Here is a 23,689-nt window from a genome sequence, read left to right as displayed (position 1 = left end):
TGTTGATCATATTTTGCTTCCATTTGAAAAAATCAGCTAATTTTTGGTATCTTCTTCCAGGTGAAAAAGCTAATTGTTGGATTGGAAAAGTCCAGTAGGAGTAAAAAAGGGGATTGCAATAATCTAGCATTGACGTTTGATTTTGGCTATTATTCTTTATACGTTAATTGTTCAAGTGTGTGAGAGTTACTTAAATAGTTGAAATTGTCCCATCTCTACCCCATCAGGCAGAATAGGTCTGATTTTTTTTTGTTGTGAAAAGTTAATTATATGTATAGGGGACAAGTCTGTACTGTGATGTTTTATTGTAGGCAGTTTATCTTCTTTTATAAGAGATGGGTAAAAGCTGAGACCCCAAGATTGATTGCTTATTGTACCCTATGACTATTATTAAATGTTGTACCTTATGATTCTTGACTCTTGATGAATGTATCTTTTCTTTTATGTACACTGAGAGCATATGCACCAAGACAAATTCCTTGTGTGTCCAATCACACTTGGCCAATTAAGAATTCTATTCTATTCTATTTTAACATAAGAGTCCTTATAGACTTGATATTCCTTTTATGAATCCTCTAGAGCAGGGGGGTCAAACTCGTGGCCCGCAGGCCAGATGTGTCACATCTTGGTCAGCGCTGTGAATGGGAAAAACATCCCAAAGTGATGCCACAAGTTTGACACCCATGCTCTAGAGCTTCCTCCTATGACATCTGCCAAAAAATGATAGTTTCCCCATTTGAGATGGGGAAGGCAAAAGAATTGTGTTATAAACTCAAGAAACCAAAAAGTCCAATCCTTTTCCCCCAACCCTAGGGGAAAGGCTAGCTTGAGTAAGACAAGACCCTATACAGTTTGCAATATAGAACTCTGAACTGATAGTTTTTCACAGTCCTAGAAACGTTAGAAACTAAAGAACTGAGTATAGTATTTTGATGATGATTTCAGCATCTTTATTAGAGCAGTATTTTTTTGTCCACTTAAAGATCAGGAAACATATCCAAACTTATCTTCAAGATTTGTTGTATTTTATGTCATGTATATGCCCAGGGGTGGGATTCAAATTTTTAACAACCGGTTCTGTGGGTGTGGCTTAGGTGGTGGGTGTGGCTTGGTGGTCATGTGACTGGGTGAACATGGCTTGGTGGTCATGTTTTTGGCTGGGTGTGGCCAACTAAATATCACTCACATTGAGGCATGCATCTCTTCGCCTGGCCTCTTATGACTGTGGGGATGCTACAACAGTCATAAGTGACAAAAACGGTCATAAGTCACTTTTTTCAGTGCCATTGTAACTTTGAATGGTCACTCCACACAAGCAAAGTACTAGCAAAGGAGGAAAAAAAAACTCCAGATAAGTTCTAGAGACAGGAAGTCTAGTCCTGCCAAGAATGTAATAAGGGTTAACAGAGAGGCAGTTTCTGTAAGCAACACCAGAATGTTTCCTTCCTGCCTTCCTTACAGGATTAGGCCAGTAATTTCTTCTAACAACCGGTTCTTCAAACTGCTTAGAATGTTAACAACCGGTTCTAGTGAATAGGTGTGAACTGGTAGAATCCCACCCCTGTATATGCCTTCTAAACAAGTCCCACTATATGGCTAACATTTAAAATTTATAAGAAAATAATAAATTATGAAAACACAACAATTAAAATTAACAACAAATGGATTAGATCAGACTTCCTCAACTCTTCTGGCTTTGTGGACCAGTGCAGAATGGGGGGGCAGAGAGGATTTTTGCATGGGTGGGGAGAAGCATGTGTGTGCGTGCAACTCCATTTGAGCAAGTGGTGGCATGGCACATGCTATTTTCGGGGGGGGGGAGAAGCCCCCTAAGTTAGATCAGTTCTAAGCTATGGCTGTGTATTCTTTGGGGGAAAGAGAGTTATAACAATAAAATGTTTATATAGTAGTAACGGGAGAAGAAATGATACATGTGTGACTACTCTTTTTGCTCTCATATTAGCAAGTTTGTAGATTTGTTTGTTTGTGAATAATAGAAAAACATGGATAATAGGAAAACATGAAAGTAGAATACGAATGGTCCTTGACATATGACCACAAAGTAAGCCCCTACTTTCTGTTGTTATGTGAGTCATTTGTAAGTGAATTTTCCCCATTTTATGACCTTTTTTGACACAGTTTTTAAGTGAATCATTGCAGTTGTTAAGTTAGTAGCAAAGTTGTTAAGTGAATTTGGCTTTCCCATTCTAACTTTGCTTGTCAGAAGGTCACAAAAGGTAATCACAATAAACTGTCATAAATGTGAAACAGTTTCCAAATATCTGGTTTTTGATCATGTGACCATGGGGATGCTTCAATAGTTGTAAGTGGGAAAAACAGTGATAAGTCACTTTTCTCAGTGCTTTTCTAATTTTTGAACGAACTGTTGTAAGTTGAGGACTACTTATATAGCACTGTCTGGGCAGCCAATAAAATCATAGTTTCGTAGAGGGTATCTTGCTGGTCTTTTAGTTCTACCCCTGCCAGGTACAGGAATCCTCAGATCATCTGTACCAATAGTTTTCTAATTCTTGAAAACTTTCTTTAATGGAGCAAGGACCACTTTAGTAGGCAGGTTGCTCCATTGCTTAATTCTTCTTATAGTCAGGAAATTCCTTATTTTAGATTTGGTTCTCTCACTGTAAAGCTTCTACCTATTGGTTTTTATCTTACTTTTGGATGCTTAGGCTTCCATCAATAAAGCATGACAATTGTACAATAAAAACTTAGTGTAAAAGTTCCCATAGTCATAAGAAGGAAAAAGAGATCCTTTGTTATTACTGTACCTTTTTTGATCTGTTTGACCAAACTCCCCAAATTCTAGAAATTAGAAGTTCTTTACTAAATTCCTCTTGGACTTGTTAGATAATAGCCTTTGGCAGCATGTGCATTGATTGTTTCAAAGCTCTGTTGATGTATTTGAACAATGCTGCAGAGTGTAAAAGTAAGCATAATTGATGCTTTCCTTGGGCTCTGTGTGCCTCTGATGGAATCTTTGCTCAGCTATGCTGGACATAAATCAATAATAATGCTGTTACTTGTTAAAAGTCCTGAAACTATTATTTCTCTTTAGCCTTTCCCTGTCCTGAATCTTGATTTCCCCCCCCCCCCATTAATAGTTAAGAAATTGATTGTGACATTACAGTAATCACAACTGAGGCTAATTGGATTGTTTTTTTAAACTCACAACATATCAGAGTGGGAATTAAGTTACAGGTTGAGGCGGGAAATGGTGTTACTCAGAAACACAATTCTTCTTAGCTAAAGTAATGCTGATAGGCTATATAGTTGCAGTTAAACCATATGTGATTGAAGGAATTTGGAGAAAATCTATGTAGTCATGCTGAATATACTGATTCAGTGGCACATAATGAGTCAATTCATAAATCAATCAAGATAAAATAATGTGTACTAGCTCGATACTCGTGCTTCGCTGTGAAAATATGTGGTCGGGCTTAGTTTTTGGGTAAGAAAATAAGGGGGGGAAAATTCTGCCTCTGCCTACCAGCATCCATCGGTATTCATCTGGCTAGCATCCTGTCAGTGTGTGAGAGAATTGAGGGCTGTTTGGAAACTGAAACACTATTTGCTGTGTGAGCAAGAATGAGACAGCAAGGAGCTTGGGCATGGTTTAGCTCAACTGTTCTGTAGTAATGCTGCTTGGTACTGTGAAACTAAAATTGAAACCGAAACTCCTCTCCTCTGCTTGTATTTTGCATTTGGAACAGGTTTCTTTTCAGGTGGGGAGGGGGAGTAGAACCCCTTCGCATCAAAGCGCGTTAATATACGAAGCAGTAATGCTCTGATGGTCATTTCAAAAAATCCTTTCTTAGCGAGCACTTAGAAGCCAAGAGGAACATGCATGCCAAATTTCAAGTTTGTAGGCTTTACGGTTCTGGAGTTTTTGTGATGATGCATGAGTGGTATTTCCATTTTATATATATAGATTGAGAGGGATTATATTTCAGAAGCGAGCTTCAATTAGTTGTACATAATAAAATGGTTGAAGAAAGTTGCATTCACATTTATATTTATGCCAATCTAAATTGTGCTTCTGAGATTAATATGTAGGATGGAGATTGGTTATTCCTCAGATTCTGCCTGTGAATTTTGCAGTTCTAAATTTAGAAATTATGCATATGGGTCATTGGAAAGCAACAGCTGATGCTAGAATCATTACCCCCTTTCTGATGTTGCAAATTGTTTATTTTCCCGATTTATTATGTGAAAATAATTTAATGAATACTACTTCAATTAATAGTACTATGAATAGTAATAACAACAATGGATAATTCTTTAACCCTTGGGAGTCAATACTGACCAATTTCAGAAGCTGGATTAAATAGAAGTTAAGCAAATTGTAGTTGTAAGACAGGGCTGGGCAGTTTTTGGAACACCGAGGATTGCAATTCAATCTCCTAAGCTTCTAGAGAACGTTCTTGCAAACCTTTTTCAAACCACTGGCCAAGCCATGTGTAATCCTCAAGGTAGGAAAAGTTGTACATCCCTGTAACAGCTGTTCAAGAAAATTGTTTTTAGATTTACAAGGGCTAGGCAGTATTTTAATATGGGCTGCTGAAAAAAAATTATCTTTTAAAATCAAATGTTTTGATAATGCATTTACTCAATTGTATATTTGCTTACCATTGCTCGATATAATTAGGCTATTATCAAGGAATTCTTTCAATCACATCAGAACTCTTTTCCCCTTTCCCCTTTTCCCATTCTAGAGGCTAATTGATATTTGGAGATAAATGGAGGTTAAAAAATTACTTTTTTCTTGGTTCCCAACACTGATATATTCTGTTTTTTCTTCCTAAGCAGTGAATCATCATGTCAGACAAGAGTGACTTAAAAGCAGAGCTGGAACGTAAAAAACAGAGATTGGCTCAAATAAGAGAGGAAAAGAAACGGAAAGAAGAAGAAAGGAAAAAGAAAGAGGTAAATGTATGTGATATCTGTTAAGGTATCGTACCTACCGTATTTGCGGCGTATAAGGCGACTTTTTGCCCGAAAAACATGCCTCCAAGTGGGGGTCGTCTTATACGCGGTATATCCACTACCCCGGCTTTCGGATGCTTGTTGGAGCGCAGCGAAGGCGCCTCTGGCTTCCTGGATCCCCTGCGTCGCTTCCGCTTCATCCCGCTCGCCTCGCTCCGCCCGAGGCTGCAGCCTTCCTGCTCTTCCCACGGCCCCTGGCACTCCGCCCTGCCGCTGCAGCCGGGGATTTCTGGAGGGCGTTTCCGGTGGTGGTGGGGGGTCGTCTTATACGCCGGGTCGTCTTATACGCCGGCAAATACGGTACTTTTTACTTATGTCTTGGATTTATATTTTTTTCATAACAGAGGAAATAGAAAAGAAATACAATCTGGTACAATGTCAGTCCTGTCATCTCTCTTTCCATCCATCTTGTATGTCGTGTTTTCCTTCTTGTACTTCCCTGAACTTTGATAGGCATGTTTATTTCCCTTTAGTCCATAACTTTTATCCATGCCCAAAGTATTGGTTTCTGCTTGCTGAGAATTGCCAGAAGAGAGCCAGTGTAACGGTTGAAGGAATGAAGCAGGACTCAAACTATGGTAGACAAAATGATTATGCAAATATTAAGCAGATGTCTCCCATTGTCAAGATGGGAAGCATATGACCAAGTGTCTGTTTGCTTGAAAAGGTGAGACAAAAAGACAAAATTTATCTACAATATAGGGCATGATGTTGGTGATCAGAAATAAAATGGTCTTCTGTATATATTTGACTTCTATCTTGCCTGCCTGAAGCAAGTTGTAGTGTACTTGCTTGCATACTTGTAATACTGCATTCCTATTGGACAAATACCATCGCTGGCGATTGGTAGATAACAACAGTTCCGATTGGCCGCCTAAGTGGCGGGAAGTTTAAATAAATGCCATTGGTTGCGAGCCACGAGCAGCCGCTATAAAAAGGGCTGCCGCGGCTCGACTTTAGTTGAAGTTACTGACAGTTAATAAAGAGCTGAATTCAACTCCGGTCTTGAGTCTGCTTTTGTTCTGGCGATAGAACACTGGCGATGAAGGTGGGATTGAAGGAACAAAGACTGTAAGCACGTGGCAACGACAGCCGAAAAATCAACGAGATGGCCGGCAACAACTCGCCACCTGCACCGTTCAACCCAGCCGAAGAAGACTGGGAATCATATATTGACAGGTTCCTGATGTTCTTAGAAAGCAACGAACTACAAGGAATCACTGACCAGAGGAAGAGAGCTGTATTCCTGACGCTTTGGGGCCCAACCATTTTTAAAATGGCGAAGGCATTAGCGAGACCAAACAATGTCAAACAGATGTCAGGCCAGACCTGAACCGAATGCTGAGAAACCATTACGCGCCCATTATGTCCAACCTCATTCGAAGACACGAATTTTACAAACGGGATCAACAAGAAGGCGAGAGTATTGGAGACTTTGTAGCAGCATTAAGGGACATTGGAGGGGCATGCGAGTTCCTCAACATGGATGAAGCCATGAGGGATCGCATAGTCCTCGGATTGAGAGAGGCTACCCTGCAGAGCAAACTGCTAAATCAACCCAACATTACCACAAATGAAGCCATCGCTGAAGCAACCGCAGCTGAGGCAGCAAAAAAATCTGCGGCGAAAATGAAGCAAATGAATACAGTCAACAGCCCAAGCCAGAGTAGAGAAAAGAAAGCGGAAGGTACCCAGAAACATACTACCGCAACCACCCACCATGAAGACATCGAGTCATCAACCGACTCCAAGGAAGAAGACGAAGAGGTAAACAAGCACCAATCAGAGCGAAAACGTCAAGAAAGAAGAGGGAGAAAACCTGATTTTCAGTGTGCCAGATGTGGAGGAAATCACCCGCGTTCTGAGTGTTGTTTTTTGGATGCCATCTGCAGGTACTGTGAAAAACGGGGGCACATTGCAAGGGTCTGCCGAAACAAAAAGAGCTATAGTCCAAAAAGACGAGGCAGTACCCCCAGAACTAAGGAGAAGCCAACCGGAAGTCATTGGAGCCGGGAAAATAGGAGTCAACGACGCAATGAGAAGGAAGAAACGCATCAGACAATTATTATTGGAACTGCCAGAGCAACTAATACTAAGAAGGTTCGAATAAACGTCCAGATAGAAGGAGAGCCATGCGAAATGGAAGTAGACTCCGGCTCATATCTGTCAATGGTATCATGGAACACGATAAAAAACTTGATACCAGACATACGACGAAAAGAACTTGAAGAGCAAAGCCTGACGATAAAAGACTACCAAGGAAACAAGATACCGGTAGTGGGATTGGGACACTTCAAGGTAAAGTTTAAGAAACATACTGAAATTCTTCCATTGACCATCGTTGACCGAGCCTACTTGGTTTAGAATGGTTCGAGCCTCTAGGAATTGAAGTGACAGGAATCAACAGCGTCACCGTGACAGACTGGGAAAAAGACCTGATGGAGGAGTTCCATGACGTATTCGATGGGACCTTAGGCAAGTACCGTGGGACCCCTATCTCATTTAGCCTAAACCCGAACATAGCCCCCATCAGGCTAAAGGCCAGACGCGTTCCCTTTGTGTTAAAGCCAAAAATCGATGAGAAGCTGAACAAACTCATCGCACAAGGGGTGTTAGAGCCAGTCGACCATGCAAGATGGGAAACTGCGATTGTGACCCCCGTAAAACCAGATGGGTCCGTGCGCATCTGTGATGACTATAAGGCCACCCTGAACCATGCATTGCAGCAGAGCGCATATCCTGTTCCAGTAGTTCAGCACCTGTTGCACTCGTTGGGGGGAGGAAATTTTTTTGCAAAGCTCAATCTCACGCAGGCATATCAACAGTTACCAGTTGATTCTGAGACCGCAGAGGCACAAACTATCGTAACACATAGAGGAGCCTTTAAATGCAACAGATTACAATTTGGTGTCAGCGTGGCCCCGGGCATTTTCCAAAGCCTGATGGAACGCCTCCTCCAAGGACTAAAAGAGGTGGTTCCCTATTTCGATGATGTACTAATATCAGCTGGAAATAAAAAACAACTAAAAGACCGGCTAAGGGCAGTCTTGCAAAAGTTTAGAGAAGCAGGACTCAAGGTCAAAAAAGAAAAATGCCAACTTGCCACAAATCAGGTTGAGTTCCTAGGATATCTTATTGATGAAGCAGGAATCCACCCCACCGGAAAAAAAAATACGAGCGATAAAAGAAGCACCCAGACCCAAAAACAAAATGGATTTGCAGGCTTTCTTGGGACTCATTAATTTTTATCATGTCTTTTTGCCGCAGAAGGCAACAATAGCGGAACCACTGCATAGACTACTCGATAAAAAAGCCATCTGGAAATGGGGTCAACAAGAAGAAGCTGCATTCCAAAGAATTAAGGACTTAATTACATCCAAATCTGTATTGATCCAATACAGCGACACGCTACCACTAACTGTCACCTGCGACGCTTCACCATTCGGCGTAGGCGCAATACTTAGCCACACACTACCGGATGGCAGAGAGGCACCGATCGCCTTTTATTCCAAGATGTTGTCCATGGCTGAAAGAAACTACAGCCAACTGGATAGAGAAGCCTTGGCCGCTATCTCGGGGGTAAAACGCTTTCATGAATATCTGTATGGTGGGACATTTTCTTTGATTACCGACCACAAACCACTGCTAGGAATCCTGGGTGGAGACAGGACCACCCCCAACATCCTGTCTCCAAGAATGACAAGATGGTTGGAATTTCTTGCAGCCTACAATTACAAGCTCATCTATTGACCAGGAAAAGCCATACCCCACACAGACGCATTAAGCTGCTCACCACTACCAGGTTACGATGACGACCCAGCTCCCACCACACACACTCTGCAAATTGAAATGATATCAAACTTGCCCATCACCGCATTGGACATTGCATGGGAAACAGCAAAAGATGCACTGATGGCCCGAATCCTGAACTGGGTGGGGAGGGGTTGGCCGGAAAACGAAAAAAAACGAGACTTTTAAACCATTCAAAAACCAGCAAACTGAGTTGTCAATTGAGAAAGGATGCATATTGTGTGTGTGGGGGGGATAGGGTTGTTGTTCCACGGAAATTGCAAGAAGACGTGCTGAACATGTTACATGAAGGACACCCGGGCATGGTAAAAATGAAGTCCCTGGCCAGAAGCTACATCTGGTGGCCAGGAATAGACAAAGACATTGAAACCTGGGTCAAAACATGTAATAAATGCCAGTCGTCCAGACCTACCCCCCCTTTAGCACCGGTCCTTGACTGGGAGACACCCAGAGGCCCCTGGTCAAGGATCCACATAGACTTTGCCGGACCCACAAAGGGATATACATATTTAATCATCATTGATGCCTACTCGAACTGGTTAGAAGTCACCATCATGAGTTCAACAACGACTGAAGCTGTCACTAAACAACTAAAGAAACTTCGCCACTCATGGTCTACCAGATGTAATAGTATCGGACAATGGCCCACAGTTCACAGCTTTAGCTTTTGAACAATTCCTCGCAGAACAAGGAATACGACATGCTCTGACAGCGCCAGCTCAACCAGCGGTGAACGGAAGGGCGGAACGCATGGTTCGATACACGAAAGAAGCATTAGAAAAACTTGAAGGAGGCGATATGCAAGACAAAATCAACACCATGCTCACCATCCAACATATAACGCTGTGCACATCAACAAACAAGAGCCCAGCTGAACTTTTAATGGGCAGAAAATTGCGCTCATATTTGGACAGACTACACCCCACCTACAACACCGAAAAGCCACCATACTCCTCCAGTAAGTACCGCACGTTTATACCAGGCGACCTGGTATACGCAAAAAATCTTACCGGAGAACCGTTGTGGCTACCAGCCACGATAACACAAATTACAGGCCCCCGATCGTACCGGCTAGAGACAACCGACAGCAGATCGTGGAAAAGACACACCGATCAACTGCGGTCTCGATACATTGAACGAAACACCGACACACCCCAGAACATGGAAAAGACACATCCACAAGAACCGATAGACAATAATAATAAAACCAGAGGGGGGGGGAACCTTTAAATAATAAAGGAAAGGAAAACCCTCCATTAACAAACCACCAACCAGAAACTGAAAGCCCAAAAAGAAATAAAAACTACTTAACCATTGGGTGAATTCGAAAAAAGAGAGCTGAAGGAGAACCAGGAAAGAAGCAGCCGAGCAAGACTCTACCTGCCCATGCACGTCAGATAGGAGCATCAGCGGCCATCCAACCAACCCAACAAGGCACGGCGGGAGCGGCATGGCTGAATCATCCTTCCAGGAGGTTCCAGAGAGAAGAACGGGAAAGACGGCGAGCCTGTCCGAACCGACCGAGGTCAATGCAGAGACTGAACTGCGCAGGTCAACTAGGACCCACCAAAGCCCCGCCTACTTACGCGACTACGTCATGTAACGTTGGATCAAACTAAGAGGGGAGGGGTGTAGTGTACTTGTTTGCATACTCATAATACTGCATTCCTATTGGACAAATACCATCGCTGGCGATTGGTAGATAACAACAGTTCCGATTGGCCGCCTAAGCGACGGGAAGTTTAATAAATGCCATTGGTTGCGAGCCGCGGGCTGCCGCGGCTCGACTTTAGTTGAAGTTACTGACAGTTAATAAAGAGCTGAATTCAACTCCAGTCTCGAGTCTGCTTTTGTTCTGGCGATAGAACACAAGTGATCTTAGTTGTGGTTTTCTGTGAACTTCTTTAACTAAGGTTAAGAGTTTTGATATATCACCATGCCTAGTATGAACCTAATAATGGCCAGTTTTAATTTGGTTGAGGACTTATTGACTGTTCTTTCATTACTTAATACTTTCAATCATTATTTGCAAACCTATAATACAGAAGTTTTAGCTTCTTCTTTTTTTTTGCTTTGCAGTCCTATAGTCCAAAAGTATCTAGCTTCTTTTTCTTGTTTTTTTGGATCCTGATTAAATAGAGAAATAAGCTGGCATTGATTGTAACTAGTGTATAAATACAAAAAGCTGTTGATGATTTCAAAACAGTGGCTTGAAATGGAATTGTTAATTGTGAAACATATAATTTGTCTGTCTGTCTGTCTGTCTGTCTGTCTGTCTCTCTCTCTCTCTCTTTCTTTCTCAAACATAATTAAAAATTCAATTGCAATATGTAACTCCCTTTCTCATTTTATGGCTCGGTTAGTTTGGTTGCTAAGGTAGCAAAACTGCATATACTTTGCTGCATATTCAGCAAAAATAAATGATAATTACTGTTGCATTGTTGCCCTTCTGGCTTTAGGATACTGTCTTATTCTTTTAATGTGACATATTATTTGGTATATCCTAGAGAATGTGCATGGGAATTTTTAATTAAGGAATTTATGCTCCTCCCTTTTTAATTCAGTCACAGCACAAAATAGAGATGAGAATTGACAGTGAAATTCATTTTCATACAAAATCAGGGAAGCATTAAATGATGGTATTTCTCTTTTTGTCAACAATAGTTACAGTATAAAATGCCTATTATCCGTTGGATATTACCAGTGAATTCATTATAGATGTATTTTACAATTCCGTAAATATTTGAATAACTTGTATTTTAAAAAATATAGAATAGCCTTTTCAAGAGCCACATTATCAGACATGCTATGTGGTAGATTTCAAAAATGCTTTCTCTCAAAGGCTTTGTATCTATAATGATGCTGGTTTTGAAATGGTGGACATTTTATTATAGTGTGAATTTTATAAGACACTTGGATAGGAAGTTAAATCAGAATTAATACATTATAGGCCCAGCAGTGATTGGATGGTCTAGAACAGGGGCCTGCAACCTTAAACACCCAAAGAACCATTTGGGCCTGTTTCCCACAGAGAAGAAAACACAAATTCTGGGTGGGTGTGGCCAACTCAACATCACTCCCACCCAGTCACATGATTCCTCCACCCATGCCTACCCAGGGTTTTGTGGCTACTGGTGTTTTCTGTGGGAAATGGGTCCCTCCCTCCCTCCCTCTCATTTTTTTTTTTTTGTGTTTTACCTTTTCAGGCCAGGCAAGGAGTGACTGGGAGGGGAGGGTGAGGGGCAGGGCCAGCCAGTGGTGGGATCACCCAACAGGGAGCCACAGCAGAGGGCCCAAAGAGCCAGAGCCACAGGTTGCTAACACCTGATCTAGAAGATAATATATAACCTGCTGTACAATTAAAGTTTGGGTGGAGAAACACATTCATTTGCAACCTTGGAAAAATGCTTCTGCTCCATATGTGTTGCATGAAAAACTGAGGTAGATTTTGCAGAGCTGCAACAGACAGTTGGATAGTTTCTTAAGTGCCCAAATATTTCTTATTTAGGAAAATACTAATCTCACTTTTCTAGCTATACATCAGAAATAGCAGTGCAAAAGATTAAAATTACCATCTTAAAATACAGATAAAATCTAGAGTGATTTGGTAGCTGGCTTGGTATTTTATTAGCATTGGTATTGTGTTATTATGTTGAAACAACAATAAAAAAGACCTCTTAGCAGAGCGAAATAGCCAAGATTGTAATTGGGAAGTGCCCATCATATGTTTACTTTTTCAGTTGAAAATTGGGGAAAAGCGGCCAAATACACTTCTGTTTTAAAAAGATGAAGATAGTAATATACAGAACATGTGTTCTGTGAGGATTTAAAAGATTAATTTAGAAATGGTTGTTTTCTTTGCACAGATGCATTTAATGTATTTAATTAAATGCACAGATGCATTTAATGTGTCTTGTTTTTCCTTTAAAAACAATATATCGTTTTTGAGGCAGATATTAGGATGAGCACCTTTTTTGCTTTACTTTGCAGTTCTACTAAAAATTCCACCACTAAACCTGTTACTTCTCTTGGAGGAGAAGCTACAGTCTGAATAATTCTTCATTATTGTTAATTCAGGCAGATTCTCAGCAGAAGAAGGAACTACCTCAGGAAGATTCTGATCTGGATCGTAAGAGAAGAGAGACTGAAGCATTACTGCAAAGCATTGGTATTTCCCCAGAACCTCCTTTAGGTACTCTTAATAGATCCACTAATATTGTTCAGTTTTTGTAACATTCAAGCATTGTTTTAATCACTGCATGCTTAGCTTTTATTGTCTTGATGTGTCTGTAGTGAGATGTATGTGGATTATACATCATGTAACTTCATGATTGTACGGCTTGTTGATAGCAATTCTTATCCCCTTCCTTGCTGAATGAAAGCTTTGTATGCCAGCAAAGTTGTCATTCATATCCCTCACCATTAGTAGCTTGGGTTCCATCCTGCTTGGAGCAAGGTTTAAATTATTTATAATAACTGCCACTTCCAAGATAGATGTACTTATTGCACCCAAAAATAAAAACATACATACATAAATCATAAAACAAATACAACTGTATTAGATGGTTCACTTGGATTTTTGTTCAGTGTGTACATTTTCCATCCTAATTTTTTACTGTTCTTCAAGAAGATGGAAACAGTGCTGCAGCAGTGTACCACAAACTGCTATTTTTTGTGTGCCTGCAACATCACAGTGCACAAACAGAAATAAGTAGGGTTGTTTTATGATACTGCAACATTGGTTCCATCATTTTGCCCCTTGCTTCTGTTCCCCCCACTCCCATGGAAAATACTAAGCACAATCTAAAAAAGTGTTGGGTAATATTGTTCAATAGCTTGATCCTTCCACAGACTTTAAAGCAGTGTTTCTCAAATACTGCAACTTTAAATTCTATGGACATCAACTCTCAGAATACCTAAATGCTGTCCGGGACATTCTAAAGTCTACCCATCTTAAAAGTTAGCAAGCTTGAGAAATACTGTTTTAAAGCCATGCCTTCCTTGATGATATTTTTTTGCAAATCAGAACTCATCTTCTACTAGCATGGGTAATAGAACCAAGAAGCAGCATTGGAGGATAATAACTCATTTTCAATATCCCTTCACACATATCCCTGCCAAACTGTTTTTATGACAAAACAATGTCTTTGGTATTCCCCCCTCCCTCAGTTTATTATGGTTACAGTTCATGGTGAGAATATGTGTAAGATTTTGGAATTCAAACTGTAGCCAGGCTGTTTCACTGGTGTCTCTGCCAACATATTTGAATGGTTTAGCAAAATGAGCTAAATCAGAGGAAATACAGGTAGTCCTCAACTTATAACCACAATTGAGCCTGGAATTATGATTGTAAATCATGTTGATTGTTAAGTGACTTACTACAGGATTGCCTGACTTTATGGCATTTTTTGCTGTGATAATTAAGTGAACATTGCAGTCATTTAGCAAAACCCATTTTAGCTGATGGGTGTTTTTCTTTTTTGCCAGAAATCAGAAGTAGAAAGATAGATAGAAAGATAGAATTCTTTATTGGCCAAGTGTGATTAGACACACAAGAAATTTGTCTTGGCACAAATGCTCTCAGTGTACATAAAAGAAAAGATACATTTGTCAAGAGTCAAGAATCATAAAGTACAACACTTAATGAGAGTCATAGGGCACAATAAGCGATCAAATTATATTAGGAAATAGTCAATAAAAATTGTTAGGATACAAGCAACAAGTTTACAGTCATGCAGTCATAAGTAAACATTGGTTTCCAGCAATAACAACAACAACAACAACAATAATAATATTTGAGTTATGTGAACGCCAGATGCTGCAAACAGCTGTAAATGTGATCAGGTTGTCAAGCATCCAAAATGCAATTATGTGAGGCAGGGGGCAGCCATTTGAATTATAAAATGGGGTTGTAAGTACCTTTTTGGGGCAGGGGTTGTCATAACTTTAAATGGTTGCTAAGCAATTGGTTGTAAGTTGAGGACTACCTGTATACATTTAAACATGAAGTTGAAATAGCCATTGTCAAAAATTATATCTTTGACTGTAGTTGTGTGAAGATTAGCTTTAATTGGCCTGGTTTTTTTTAAATCTTAATCCTTCACTGCCTAATTAATTGTGGTTGAGAGTTTTCACTTTTAAAAAAGTAATAATTCATCTTTAATTTATATATTTGATATAAAAAGTCCCCTCCCTTCCAGCCTAGAGATTTATTACCATAAATTAAATCATGGAAAACAATTCTATGAGCAAAATGGTTTATGATTAATATATACCCAAGTGAGTTGCTTCCTTCCAATTAGACTAGTTTGATTAGTTAATTCAAGTTCTTAAAAATAGTTGAGACCATAATTCTATCCAAATACTGATTTATATTCATGTTTGATCATCCACAGCAGGTGGCAGTATCTAACTGACCTTGGCAGATCTTGAAAAACAAAGCAGTTATGAATCTGATTGATTCTGAGATGGGAGATCATCAGCAAATTCAAAAGCTTAAGTTAGCTTGACAACATCACACCATCCTGGAAGAAATCCACTCTTGCCAAAAAACCCCCCCACCAACCATCAAGTTCAAATCAAAAGAATGTACCTATGTTTAAAAATATTGATCTGAAGGCTTTGTAAGGTCTATCATCATTTTAGTTTAACAGTCTTTGCATCCAGGTGGTAGAGAGTAAATAAAGATTTCTAATTAAATTAATTAAGATTTTTACACTGGTTCAGCATACCATTACTGTATGCTGTTCAGATAGACATATATATTTGACAAATAATAAACCAAAGAGAATCCTTTTATCTTCTCCAATTTTGCCTTTTTGGGCTTCCACTTGATACTGGTCCAGAACTGATTCTCTTTTCTTCTTGGATTCTAATGTAAATTAAAATAGGTATTGGTTACTTTTATCTTGGTCCAGTAGTGGGATTCAACCGGTTTGCACCACTTCAGCCGAACTGGTTGTTAAGTTGCTGGCTGGCCCTGCCCCGCCCCTTCCAGGAGTCCCCACATGCCCCATTTTGGCTCCCAGGTAAGTGCAGGGAGGCCCACTAGGCCCAACACAGGGCACGGGGGTGGTGGTGGTGCAGTGCCCCCTGCGGCCTGTTTTTGTTCCCAGTGCTCCTACTAGGCCCAAAACGGGGCGTGGGGGTAGCACACACCCCTGCGGCCCATTTTTGCTCCCAGTGGGAGCAAAAACCCCTGGCCACACCCACCCAGGCCACACCCACCCAGCCAGTCATTAGGTTGTTAAATTATTTGAATCCCACCACTGTCTTGGTCCCACCAGTATTATAACAAATTTAAAAGTAATTGGTTAGATGCAGGGTTAGTGCAAGGGAACTTTAATAAATGCTGATTGCAGGCTTTACACCTGTTGGGCTGACCTGGAGGTTAATTGTCCACACTAACTTCACAAGCCAGAATTTTCCTGGGGAATATTACAAAGCTCTACTAGTCCCTCTAGAATCCCCTTGTTGTTGTTTTTCCAGAAAAGTCTGAGATTTTTGTAGAGCATCAGGAGTAATATTTTTATTGTGCTGGAATAAAAATACCAAAAAGTTAAATGAAATGAGGCTAAAAAGCAAACAAAAAAAAACCTCACTAGGAATTCATATCTGCTGGAATTATTTATCATGAACAACCAATCTGAGCAGAAAACTATGGAGTTTTACACTAGTAAATATTAATGATCTTAAAGACACAAGAAGCTATTCTGTTTTGCGAGTATTCAAATGAATGTCCAAAATATCTTTTTTTTTCTTTAATTATATTTGTTCTTGTTTTCATAGAAAATTGCAAGGTTTTCTTTTTTTTTAGTTTTTTGCTCTGTAATATTTTGAATTGTCAATTATAATTCTGTTTTTAAGTAGCAACAAAAACATTTAAGCCCTAACTTTGGTAAAAACAAAATTATTTTTTAAAAAAATCCAATTGCCTGTCCATGCTTAAAAAATCAGTTCTCCTTTTGGAGTCAACCTTGACTTTTAATTTTTTAATATAAAAAATTGGATGCTGATATTAACATGGTTCGTGAGTCAGTTTAAACTTCCCTAAACTTTACTTAGCAAAAATATTTAGAACTGGCTGATTTCTGATTTCTTTCTTTTCTCCTCCTATTTTCACCATTTAAAATCCTCCTGCATGTACAATCATTTTATTATTTGGATCCTGGTTCATAATTTTCTTGACGGTGCTCTACATCAGTGAAATCATTGCATGTTTTAACATGGGATACCTGTTATTTTCATTATTTAGTCCCAACCCCTATGTCTCCCTCTCCGAAATCAGTGAGCACGCCCAGTGAAGCTGGAAGTCAAGATTCGGGAGAGTTGGGACCTCTAGGAAGGTAAGATGAAATGCTTATTGTATGTGCTATCTACTTTTCTTGAGGATATTTTTATGGAAATATATTTCTGTCATGGTTCTTGTGTAACTGAACACTCTGTTTTAAAGAGAGTAGGCCGCAAAATGAAATTATATCAAAATTATGGCTCACAGTTGTTAATATCACCATGCAAGTCTATACAGGTAGTTCTTAACTTATGACTTTAATGGTGCTTATCCATTCTGGTCATAAGTCGTGATGGGTGTAAAATGAGTCATCATGACCAGACTCATTTTATGGCCTTCTCTGTGGTCATCATACTGGAATGCACTACCTGACTCTGTTGTTACATCCTCAAACCCACACTCCTTTTCCCTCAAACTAACCACTATTGACCTCACCCCATTCCTAAGAAGTCTGTAAGGGGAGTGCATAAGCGCACAATCGTGCTTACCGTCCCTGTCCTATTGTCCCTAATTATTCGTACCTATTTCCTGTATTCATACTTTTTTTTTTGAAAGTTTTATTTGGGTTTTCACAAAAACAAAATACAAATAAAACATCTTTTTTGAAAATAGCATGGTCCCAGGTTATCACTTCTTCATACAGACACCAAACTCAATTTCATGCCCATTTTTATATTCTATTCCATATCTTATTACCGTTTTATATTTTCTACATAGTTTTCCCCCTCTTTTAATTTTCTCAACTTTATTTTAATTATCTCATCTCAATCAAATCATTATATTTATACTTTTGTCTGTCCTGTTTCAATTTCATATTATCTTTTCTTATTAAACAAATTTTTCCCTGTAGTTACCAATTGGAGTATGACAAGATGAAATGCTTATTGTATGTGCTATCTACTTTTCTTGAGGATATTTTTATGGAAATATATTTCTGTCATGGTTCTTGTGTAACTGAACACTCTGTTTTAAAGAGAGTAGGCCGCAAAATGAAATTATATCAAAATTGTGGCTCACAGTTGTTAATATCACCATGCAAGTCTATACAGGTAGTTCTTAACTTATGACTTTAATGGTGCTTATCCATTCTGGTCATAAGTCGTGATGGGTGTAAAATGAGTCATCATGACCAGACTCATTTTATGGCCTTCTCTGTGGTCATCACACTGGAATGCACTACCTGACTCTGTTGTTACATCCTCAAACCCACACTCCTTTTCCCTCAAACTAACCACTATTGACCTCACCCCATTCCTAAGAAGTCTGTAAGGGGAGTGCATAAGCGCACAATCGTGCTTACCGTCCCTGTCCTATTGTCCCTAATTATTCGTACCTATTTCCTGTATTCATACTTTTTTTTTTGAAAGTTTTATTTGGGTTTTCACAAAAACAAAATACAAATAAAACATCTTTTTGAAAATAGCATGGTCCCAGGTTATCACTTCTTCATACAGACACCAAACTCAATTTCATGCCCATTTTTATATTCTATTCCATATCTTATTACCGTTTTATATTTTCTACATAGTTTTCCCCTCTTTTAATTTTCTCAACTTTATTTTAATTATCTCAATCAAATCATTATATTTATACTTTTGTCTGTCCTGTTTCAATTTCATATTATCTTTTCTTATTAAACAAATTTTTCCCTGTAGTTACCAATTGGAGTATGACATCTTTATATCTTTTAATTTTATCCATTCAAGCTCTTATTTAAGCTTCAATGTATACCTTTAAGATTATAGCATTCAATATAATACATAACTTCCAATTGAATTCTGCTTGGTACATTCTTAAAATACACACTGTATTCTTAAAAAGAAATATAAATATATATATATATATATAAATAAATTTATATATATATAAATATATGTAAATAAAGCACACATTCCATTCCAATTCAATTCTATCATTAATATTCATTAATATTCATTAAAATCTTAACATCTTTAACATTTCTTTTCAGTTAAATATCATACTTCCTTGGGAACACTTATAAACTTTCCATAGTTAATTCTTTTTTTTCCATATTTCTCACTTATATTTTTATAAATCATTACTAATAATTAAAAATGTTCCCATTTAATTCTCTCAATCATTTTAATTCATTTATTTATTACCAAACATTCAACTACATTACAGTAAATATTTTATCCATCATTTTAATCATATTTTCTAAAATTATTTCTGTTTATAATATAACAATGCTATCTTATGTACCTTTGCAGAATCCCTTTTGCAATTAAATTTTCACCCATTATCTCTAAACAAGCTTATGGTTACAATCCTTATATCTTTTCCCTGTTTCTCCATTTCTTGTTTCTGTCTTTTACAACTTCTTTTCCTTGCCTTCTTCCCCCTCTTCTTCTCTCTCCCCTTTTTACCCCCTCGTCGCTCTACTTCTAACTCTATCATCTGTAATCCCCTCTTCTGTTGCTTTCTAATATTATACTTATCTTTCAAATTCTTCTTCTTTTTGGTTGTTTTTTCTAGTTTTAAACTTTCACTCTCTTTCCCCCCTTTTCTTTTTTCCCCCACTTAAAATTATTTGATCATTAAAGATGGCTTCTTCTTTGTCCCAATCTTCTTGTTCTGCAAGCGTTTCTTGTTGTTTCTCATAGTTCCAGATCTCCATTTCTAAGAATTGAAATACGAAGCCAAAAGAACCTCTCCCTTCTTGTGCATCTTCTTTCCATTTTTAAAGTTCCATTTTTAGTTCTTCTAAGAGTGATACCATTTTAAAGACTTTTAAACAACCACCCGGTTAATTTTAGTCATCCAGATGCAAAAACCAAAAATCACCAAGTAATCCAAATAATCCAAGGCTGTTTCTTTTTGCTTCTTTTTTCCACTTTCTCTTCCTGGGGTTCTATTATTTTGTTACCAAGTTTCAATTAAGATGTATCTTTGAGGAATCTTGTTGAAATTTCACTGTAAGTTCCTTTTAGTTACAGTTCCATTCCTTAGTTCCAGGCAGTCTCCTCCATTTTTCCAGATCCTGCCCTTTTATTCTTTTTTTTTGTCCTTTCCTGCTTTTAAAAACTTTTAAATATCCAGAAACCTTTATTATCCCTTTGACTTTTATTTTCAGCTTAGATGCCTCTTAATGTCAAAGTGGATTTTTTTCAATTTCTTGCTTAAGTCTCTTAGCTGTCAGTATAAGGAAGGGAAGAAAAAAAAAAACCTAATCCTTTCCCTTCTCTCTCTCCTTCGCAGCTTCAAAATCTTCTTTGGGAACAATGTTATTAAATTTAAATTCCAGGATACCTTATTTGTTGCTTTTGCTGTTTGACCCAGTCAACCAAAACTTTCTCTTCTTATCTTCCTCCTGCACATTCTTTTCTGGTCGAGTTCTTCTTTGTGGTGGCCCTTTCTGACCACCACTATAACCGCCTTGGGAAAGGGAGTAATGGCCAGCTGGGGAGGAGAGATGCGGCTCTCCTCAACCCTGCAGGCAGTCTCCCCCTTCTTCACCACCTCTACGGGGTGGCTTAGCCCCGAAACCAGCCGGCTCGGGGCGCTCCAGTGGCGAGCATGGATCAAAGCCTCACAGAGACGAGGTTTCAGTCTGTCGCCGAAGAAGCTCAAACCGGAAGCCTTCCTGTATTCATGCTTATGTTTATTCTGATCTCTATTATCTTGTAAGTGATTGACAAATCACATCAAATAAATAAAATAAATAAAAATAAATTAAATGAACACTGCAATTGTTTAAGGAATGTTGTTAAACTAACCCCTCTGTGGGGACATTTCTGCCAAAACCTGGAAGTGAACTCCCATTTCCGGCAAAATTGTCATGAATTGTCATGTGACCTCAGGATCCTGCAAAAAAAAAAAAAACCATGAATGCAGGCCGGTTGCCAAGCACACAAAATGCAGTTACATTACCCCACCGGGACGGTTGGAACTGGGTAGAGTTTCGTTACAATTTCAAATGGTCATTAAGCAACTGATCATAAGTCAACGATTACCTACCTGTATGTTGCATTTTTGTGTCATGTCATATCAAACATTTCATCACTCCTCCCCCACCCCAGGTCTTGTCTCCCCTCCTCCATTCAAGGATACCTATGTTGCAGAGATAAAATCCTGTGTTAAAAGGATTGTCAGAGGAGATTTCTTTCATTGAAGTTCTGTATTTTGAAAAGCTGGTATTAACTTGGGGCATGAAGATTGCTGTCTATTTAATTATGATTGTTGAAGAAGCTACAGTTACATGGATTTATACAACATACTAAGCCAAACCCAAACAAGCCATATTGTGGCCTATCATGATGTGTGAACATTTCTCTGTTCTAGAAGAAGAATATTCTCATCCATTAAGTTTTATACAGTTTTAAGAAAAATATGGAAGGAAAGTGTAGCAGCATTCATTCACTGTGTTTTCTAACAGAGAGGTCCTTTGTATGCATGCATCTTTTAACTGATTTAGCAGTTAATTACATTGCCATATAATTATTAATTTTTAAATAAAGTTTGTCCTTTTATTCCTTGACATGAGATTTCTAGGGTGCAATTAATTTTCTCAATATAAAACCTTTTGAAACATAATTATAGAATTATTTTTATGCATAACTTTCACTGATTATTTTCTTTTCAGATGAATTTTGGGACAGATTTTTGGTTCAGGCAAAGATGCATCATAATGATGATTAATTTTATTATTGATGTTGATCTTCCTGAAGAGCCAGCAGGCTAATGATACAGGCTCCTGCTGATGAGAAGGCCATTCAAATCTGGCTCATAGCCATTCAGGAGATGGTCTTCTTTTAAAGAGTTAAGAAAGAACAATGCTTTTTAAGGGATGTCCTGTGGTGAATGGCTGTCCAATGGCTGCAATGTAACATGATGGCAGTAATCACATTGAGCACTTGTGGATTGCAGAACTGCAGCCTGACTCTGCCTGTAGACCTTGTTCATCCTCTTTTTAGGAGATAACATTATGTAATTATTTATCTGTGATAAGGATGGCAACCATAGTCCACCTGTTGTGTATCAGGAAGTCCTATGAGGCTAAAGACATGTCTTGACCATCCCAAATTTTTGGCATAGTTTTGGGGGTTATAGTTTATCTTAAGGTATAAATTAGTATGGTTGTTACCATTATTCTCTTTTTTAAATAGAGAAGCTTTGCAGATATGGAATTTTTAAGATGCAAAATGGATGCCTTTTGCATTATTTTGAATTATTCTTGAAACTGGACTGAAATTTCCTTGTTGCAGATTTCAGTGATATTATGAATTCACTGCTCACATCTCCTTTCTATAAGCTGTTTCTTTGGGCAGTATCAAAATATCCTGTGCTCTTCCATCAGATCTTTGGCATCATTTTGAGAGTTATGGTTTTCCGTAAAGTATAAATTGCCATTAACTTACCATCTCCTGAAATAGAGCATTTTGCCATTGATTCCTATAAGTTGTTTCTTTAGTGTGGTGCTGTTCAAAACAATTTTTCCCCACTTCTTCTGCCCTAGAACGCCATCGAGCTATTTTGATCAATCAGAAGTGGTAGAAAAATTTAAGATACTATTATCGTCTCTGTTGTTAGACAAATGAAACCCATCCCAGATAAACTGGCAGGTTTGCAGGCAGGAGCAGGAGACCACTTTTTCTCCATATCAAGTGCCAGAGTGCTAGGCATGTGATGAAGGAGCAATGAAAGGAATAATGGTAACTTTAGACAGTATAGGAATATCACGGTTGTTAGCTGAGATTACTTGTAAGGAGAATCTGGTTGTAAATGGACTTGCATTACAGTGAAAAGAGACTTGTAGATTTTTCATCTAATTTTGGATTCCCTAAGCTTTTATTCAGGGGGGACATGGTGGCTCACTGGTAAGATGCTGAGCTTGTCAATCAGTAAGGTCAGCAGTTCGGCGGTTGGAATCCCTAGCACCGCATAACGGAGTGAGCTCCTGTTACTTGTCCCAGCTTCTGCCAACCTAGCAGTTCAAAAGCATGTAAAAATGCAAGTTGAAAAATAGGGACCACCTTGGTGGGAAGGTAACAGCGTTCCATGCACCTTCATTGTTTAGCCATGACAGCCACATGACCACGGAGACATCTTCAGATAGCGCTTGCTCTTTGGCTTAGAAACTGTGAGGAGCACCGCCCCTAAAACGTATGTGCAAGGGGAACCTTTACCTTTATCTTAAGCTTTGACTCACTGTGGTCTGTTTGAAACTCAAGGTCTCACCTAACCAATTCAATGCAATATGAACCATTCATGATAATATGAGTATGACATTTGTATATTTATTTCTTCTGGTATAGAATTGAAACTGTATGTCATGAGCCTAGAGTGCTTCTGATGCATTCCTTTTGGGAAACCTCTATCACAATATAGAAAATGTATCTTTTGTTTTTATAGCCTTTGATTTAATTAATATATACTTGACATGCATTTTTTATTTCAGTTTTAGAACACTTGTAGAACTTCCTTCACAAAAGAGACAGACATGCAGACAGGGTTGGTATAACTTCAGTTTGCAAACTTAGCTAATTAAATTCAAACATATAAAATTTAAAGTAAACTATTTTCTATTTCTGAGTAAACAGCAGTCAAATGGCAGTCAAAATTTCCATT

The 23,689-nt window shown here is 38.6% G+C and overlaps 1 protein-coding gene across 16 annotated transcripts in view; it reads left to right on the top strand.

Moving 5' to 3' along the window:
• DYNC1I1 (dynein cytoplasmic 1 intermediate chain 1) overlaps window positions 1-23,689 on the top strand; it is a 273,836-nt gene that overhangs the window by 45,951 nt on the left and 204,196 nt on the right. For 8 of the 16 annotated variants that reach the window (XM_087945424.1, XM_087945423.1, XM_087945411.1 and 5 more), the window contains 3 exons: window positions 4,825-4,947; window positions 12,889-13,003; window positions 17,066-17,156. In XM_087945424.1, the coding sequence (XP_087801550.1) occupies window positions 4,834-4,947; window positions 12,889-13,003; window positions 17,066-17,156 (320 nt within the window). In that variant the 5' untranslated portion in view covers window positions 4,825-4,833. The remainder of the gene's footprint in view (window positions 1-4,824; window positions 4,948-12,888; window positions 13,004-17,065; window positions 17,157-23,689) is intronic. The other 8 variants (XM_087945421.1, XM_087945414.1, XM_026675663.2 and 5 more) reach the window with 3 other exon arrangements.

The sequence above is a fragment of the Notechis scutatus genome, chromosome Z (genome assembly GCF_049901735.1).
Source record: "Notechis scutatus isolate UNSWTSFEM ecotype Mainland chromosome Z, rNotScu1.2, whole genome shotgun sequence".
Taxonomy (NCBI): Eukaryota; Metazoa; Chordata; class Lepidosauria; order Squamata; family Elapidae; genus Notechis; species Notechis scutatus.
Note: the sequence above shows the minus strand (reverse complement) of the source record. Positions and strands in the feature narration are given on the sequence as shown.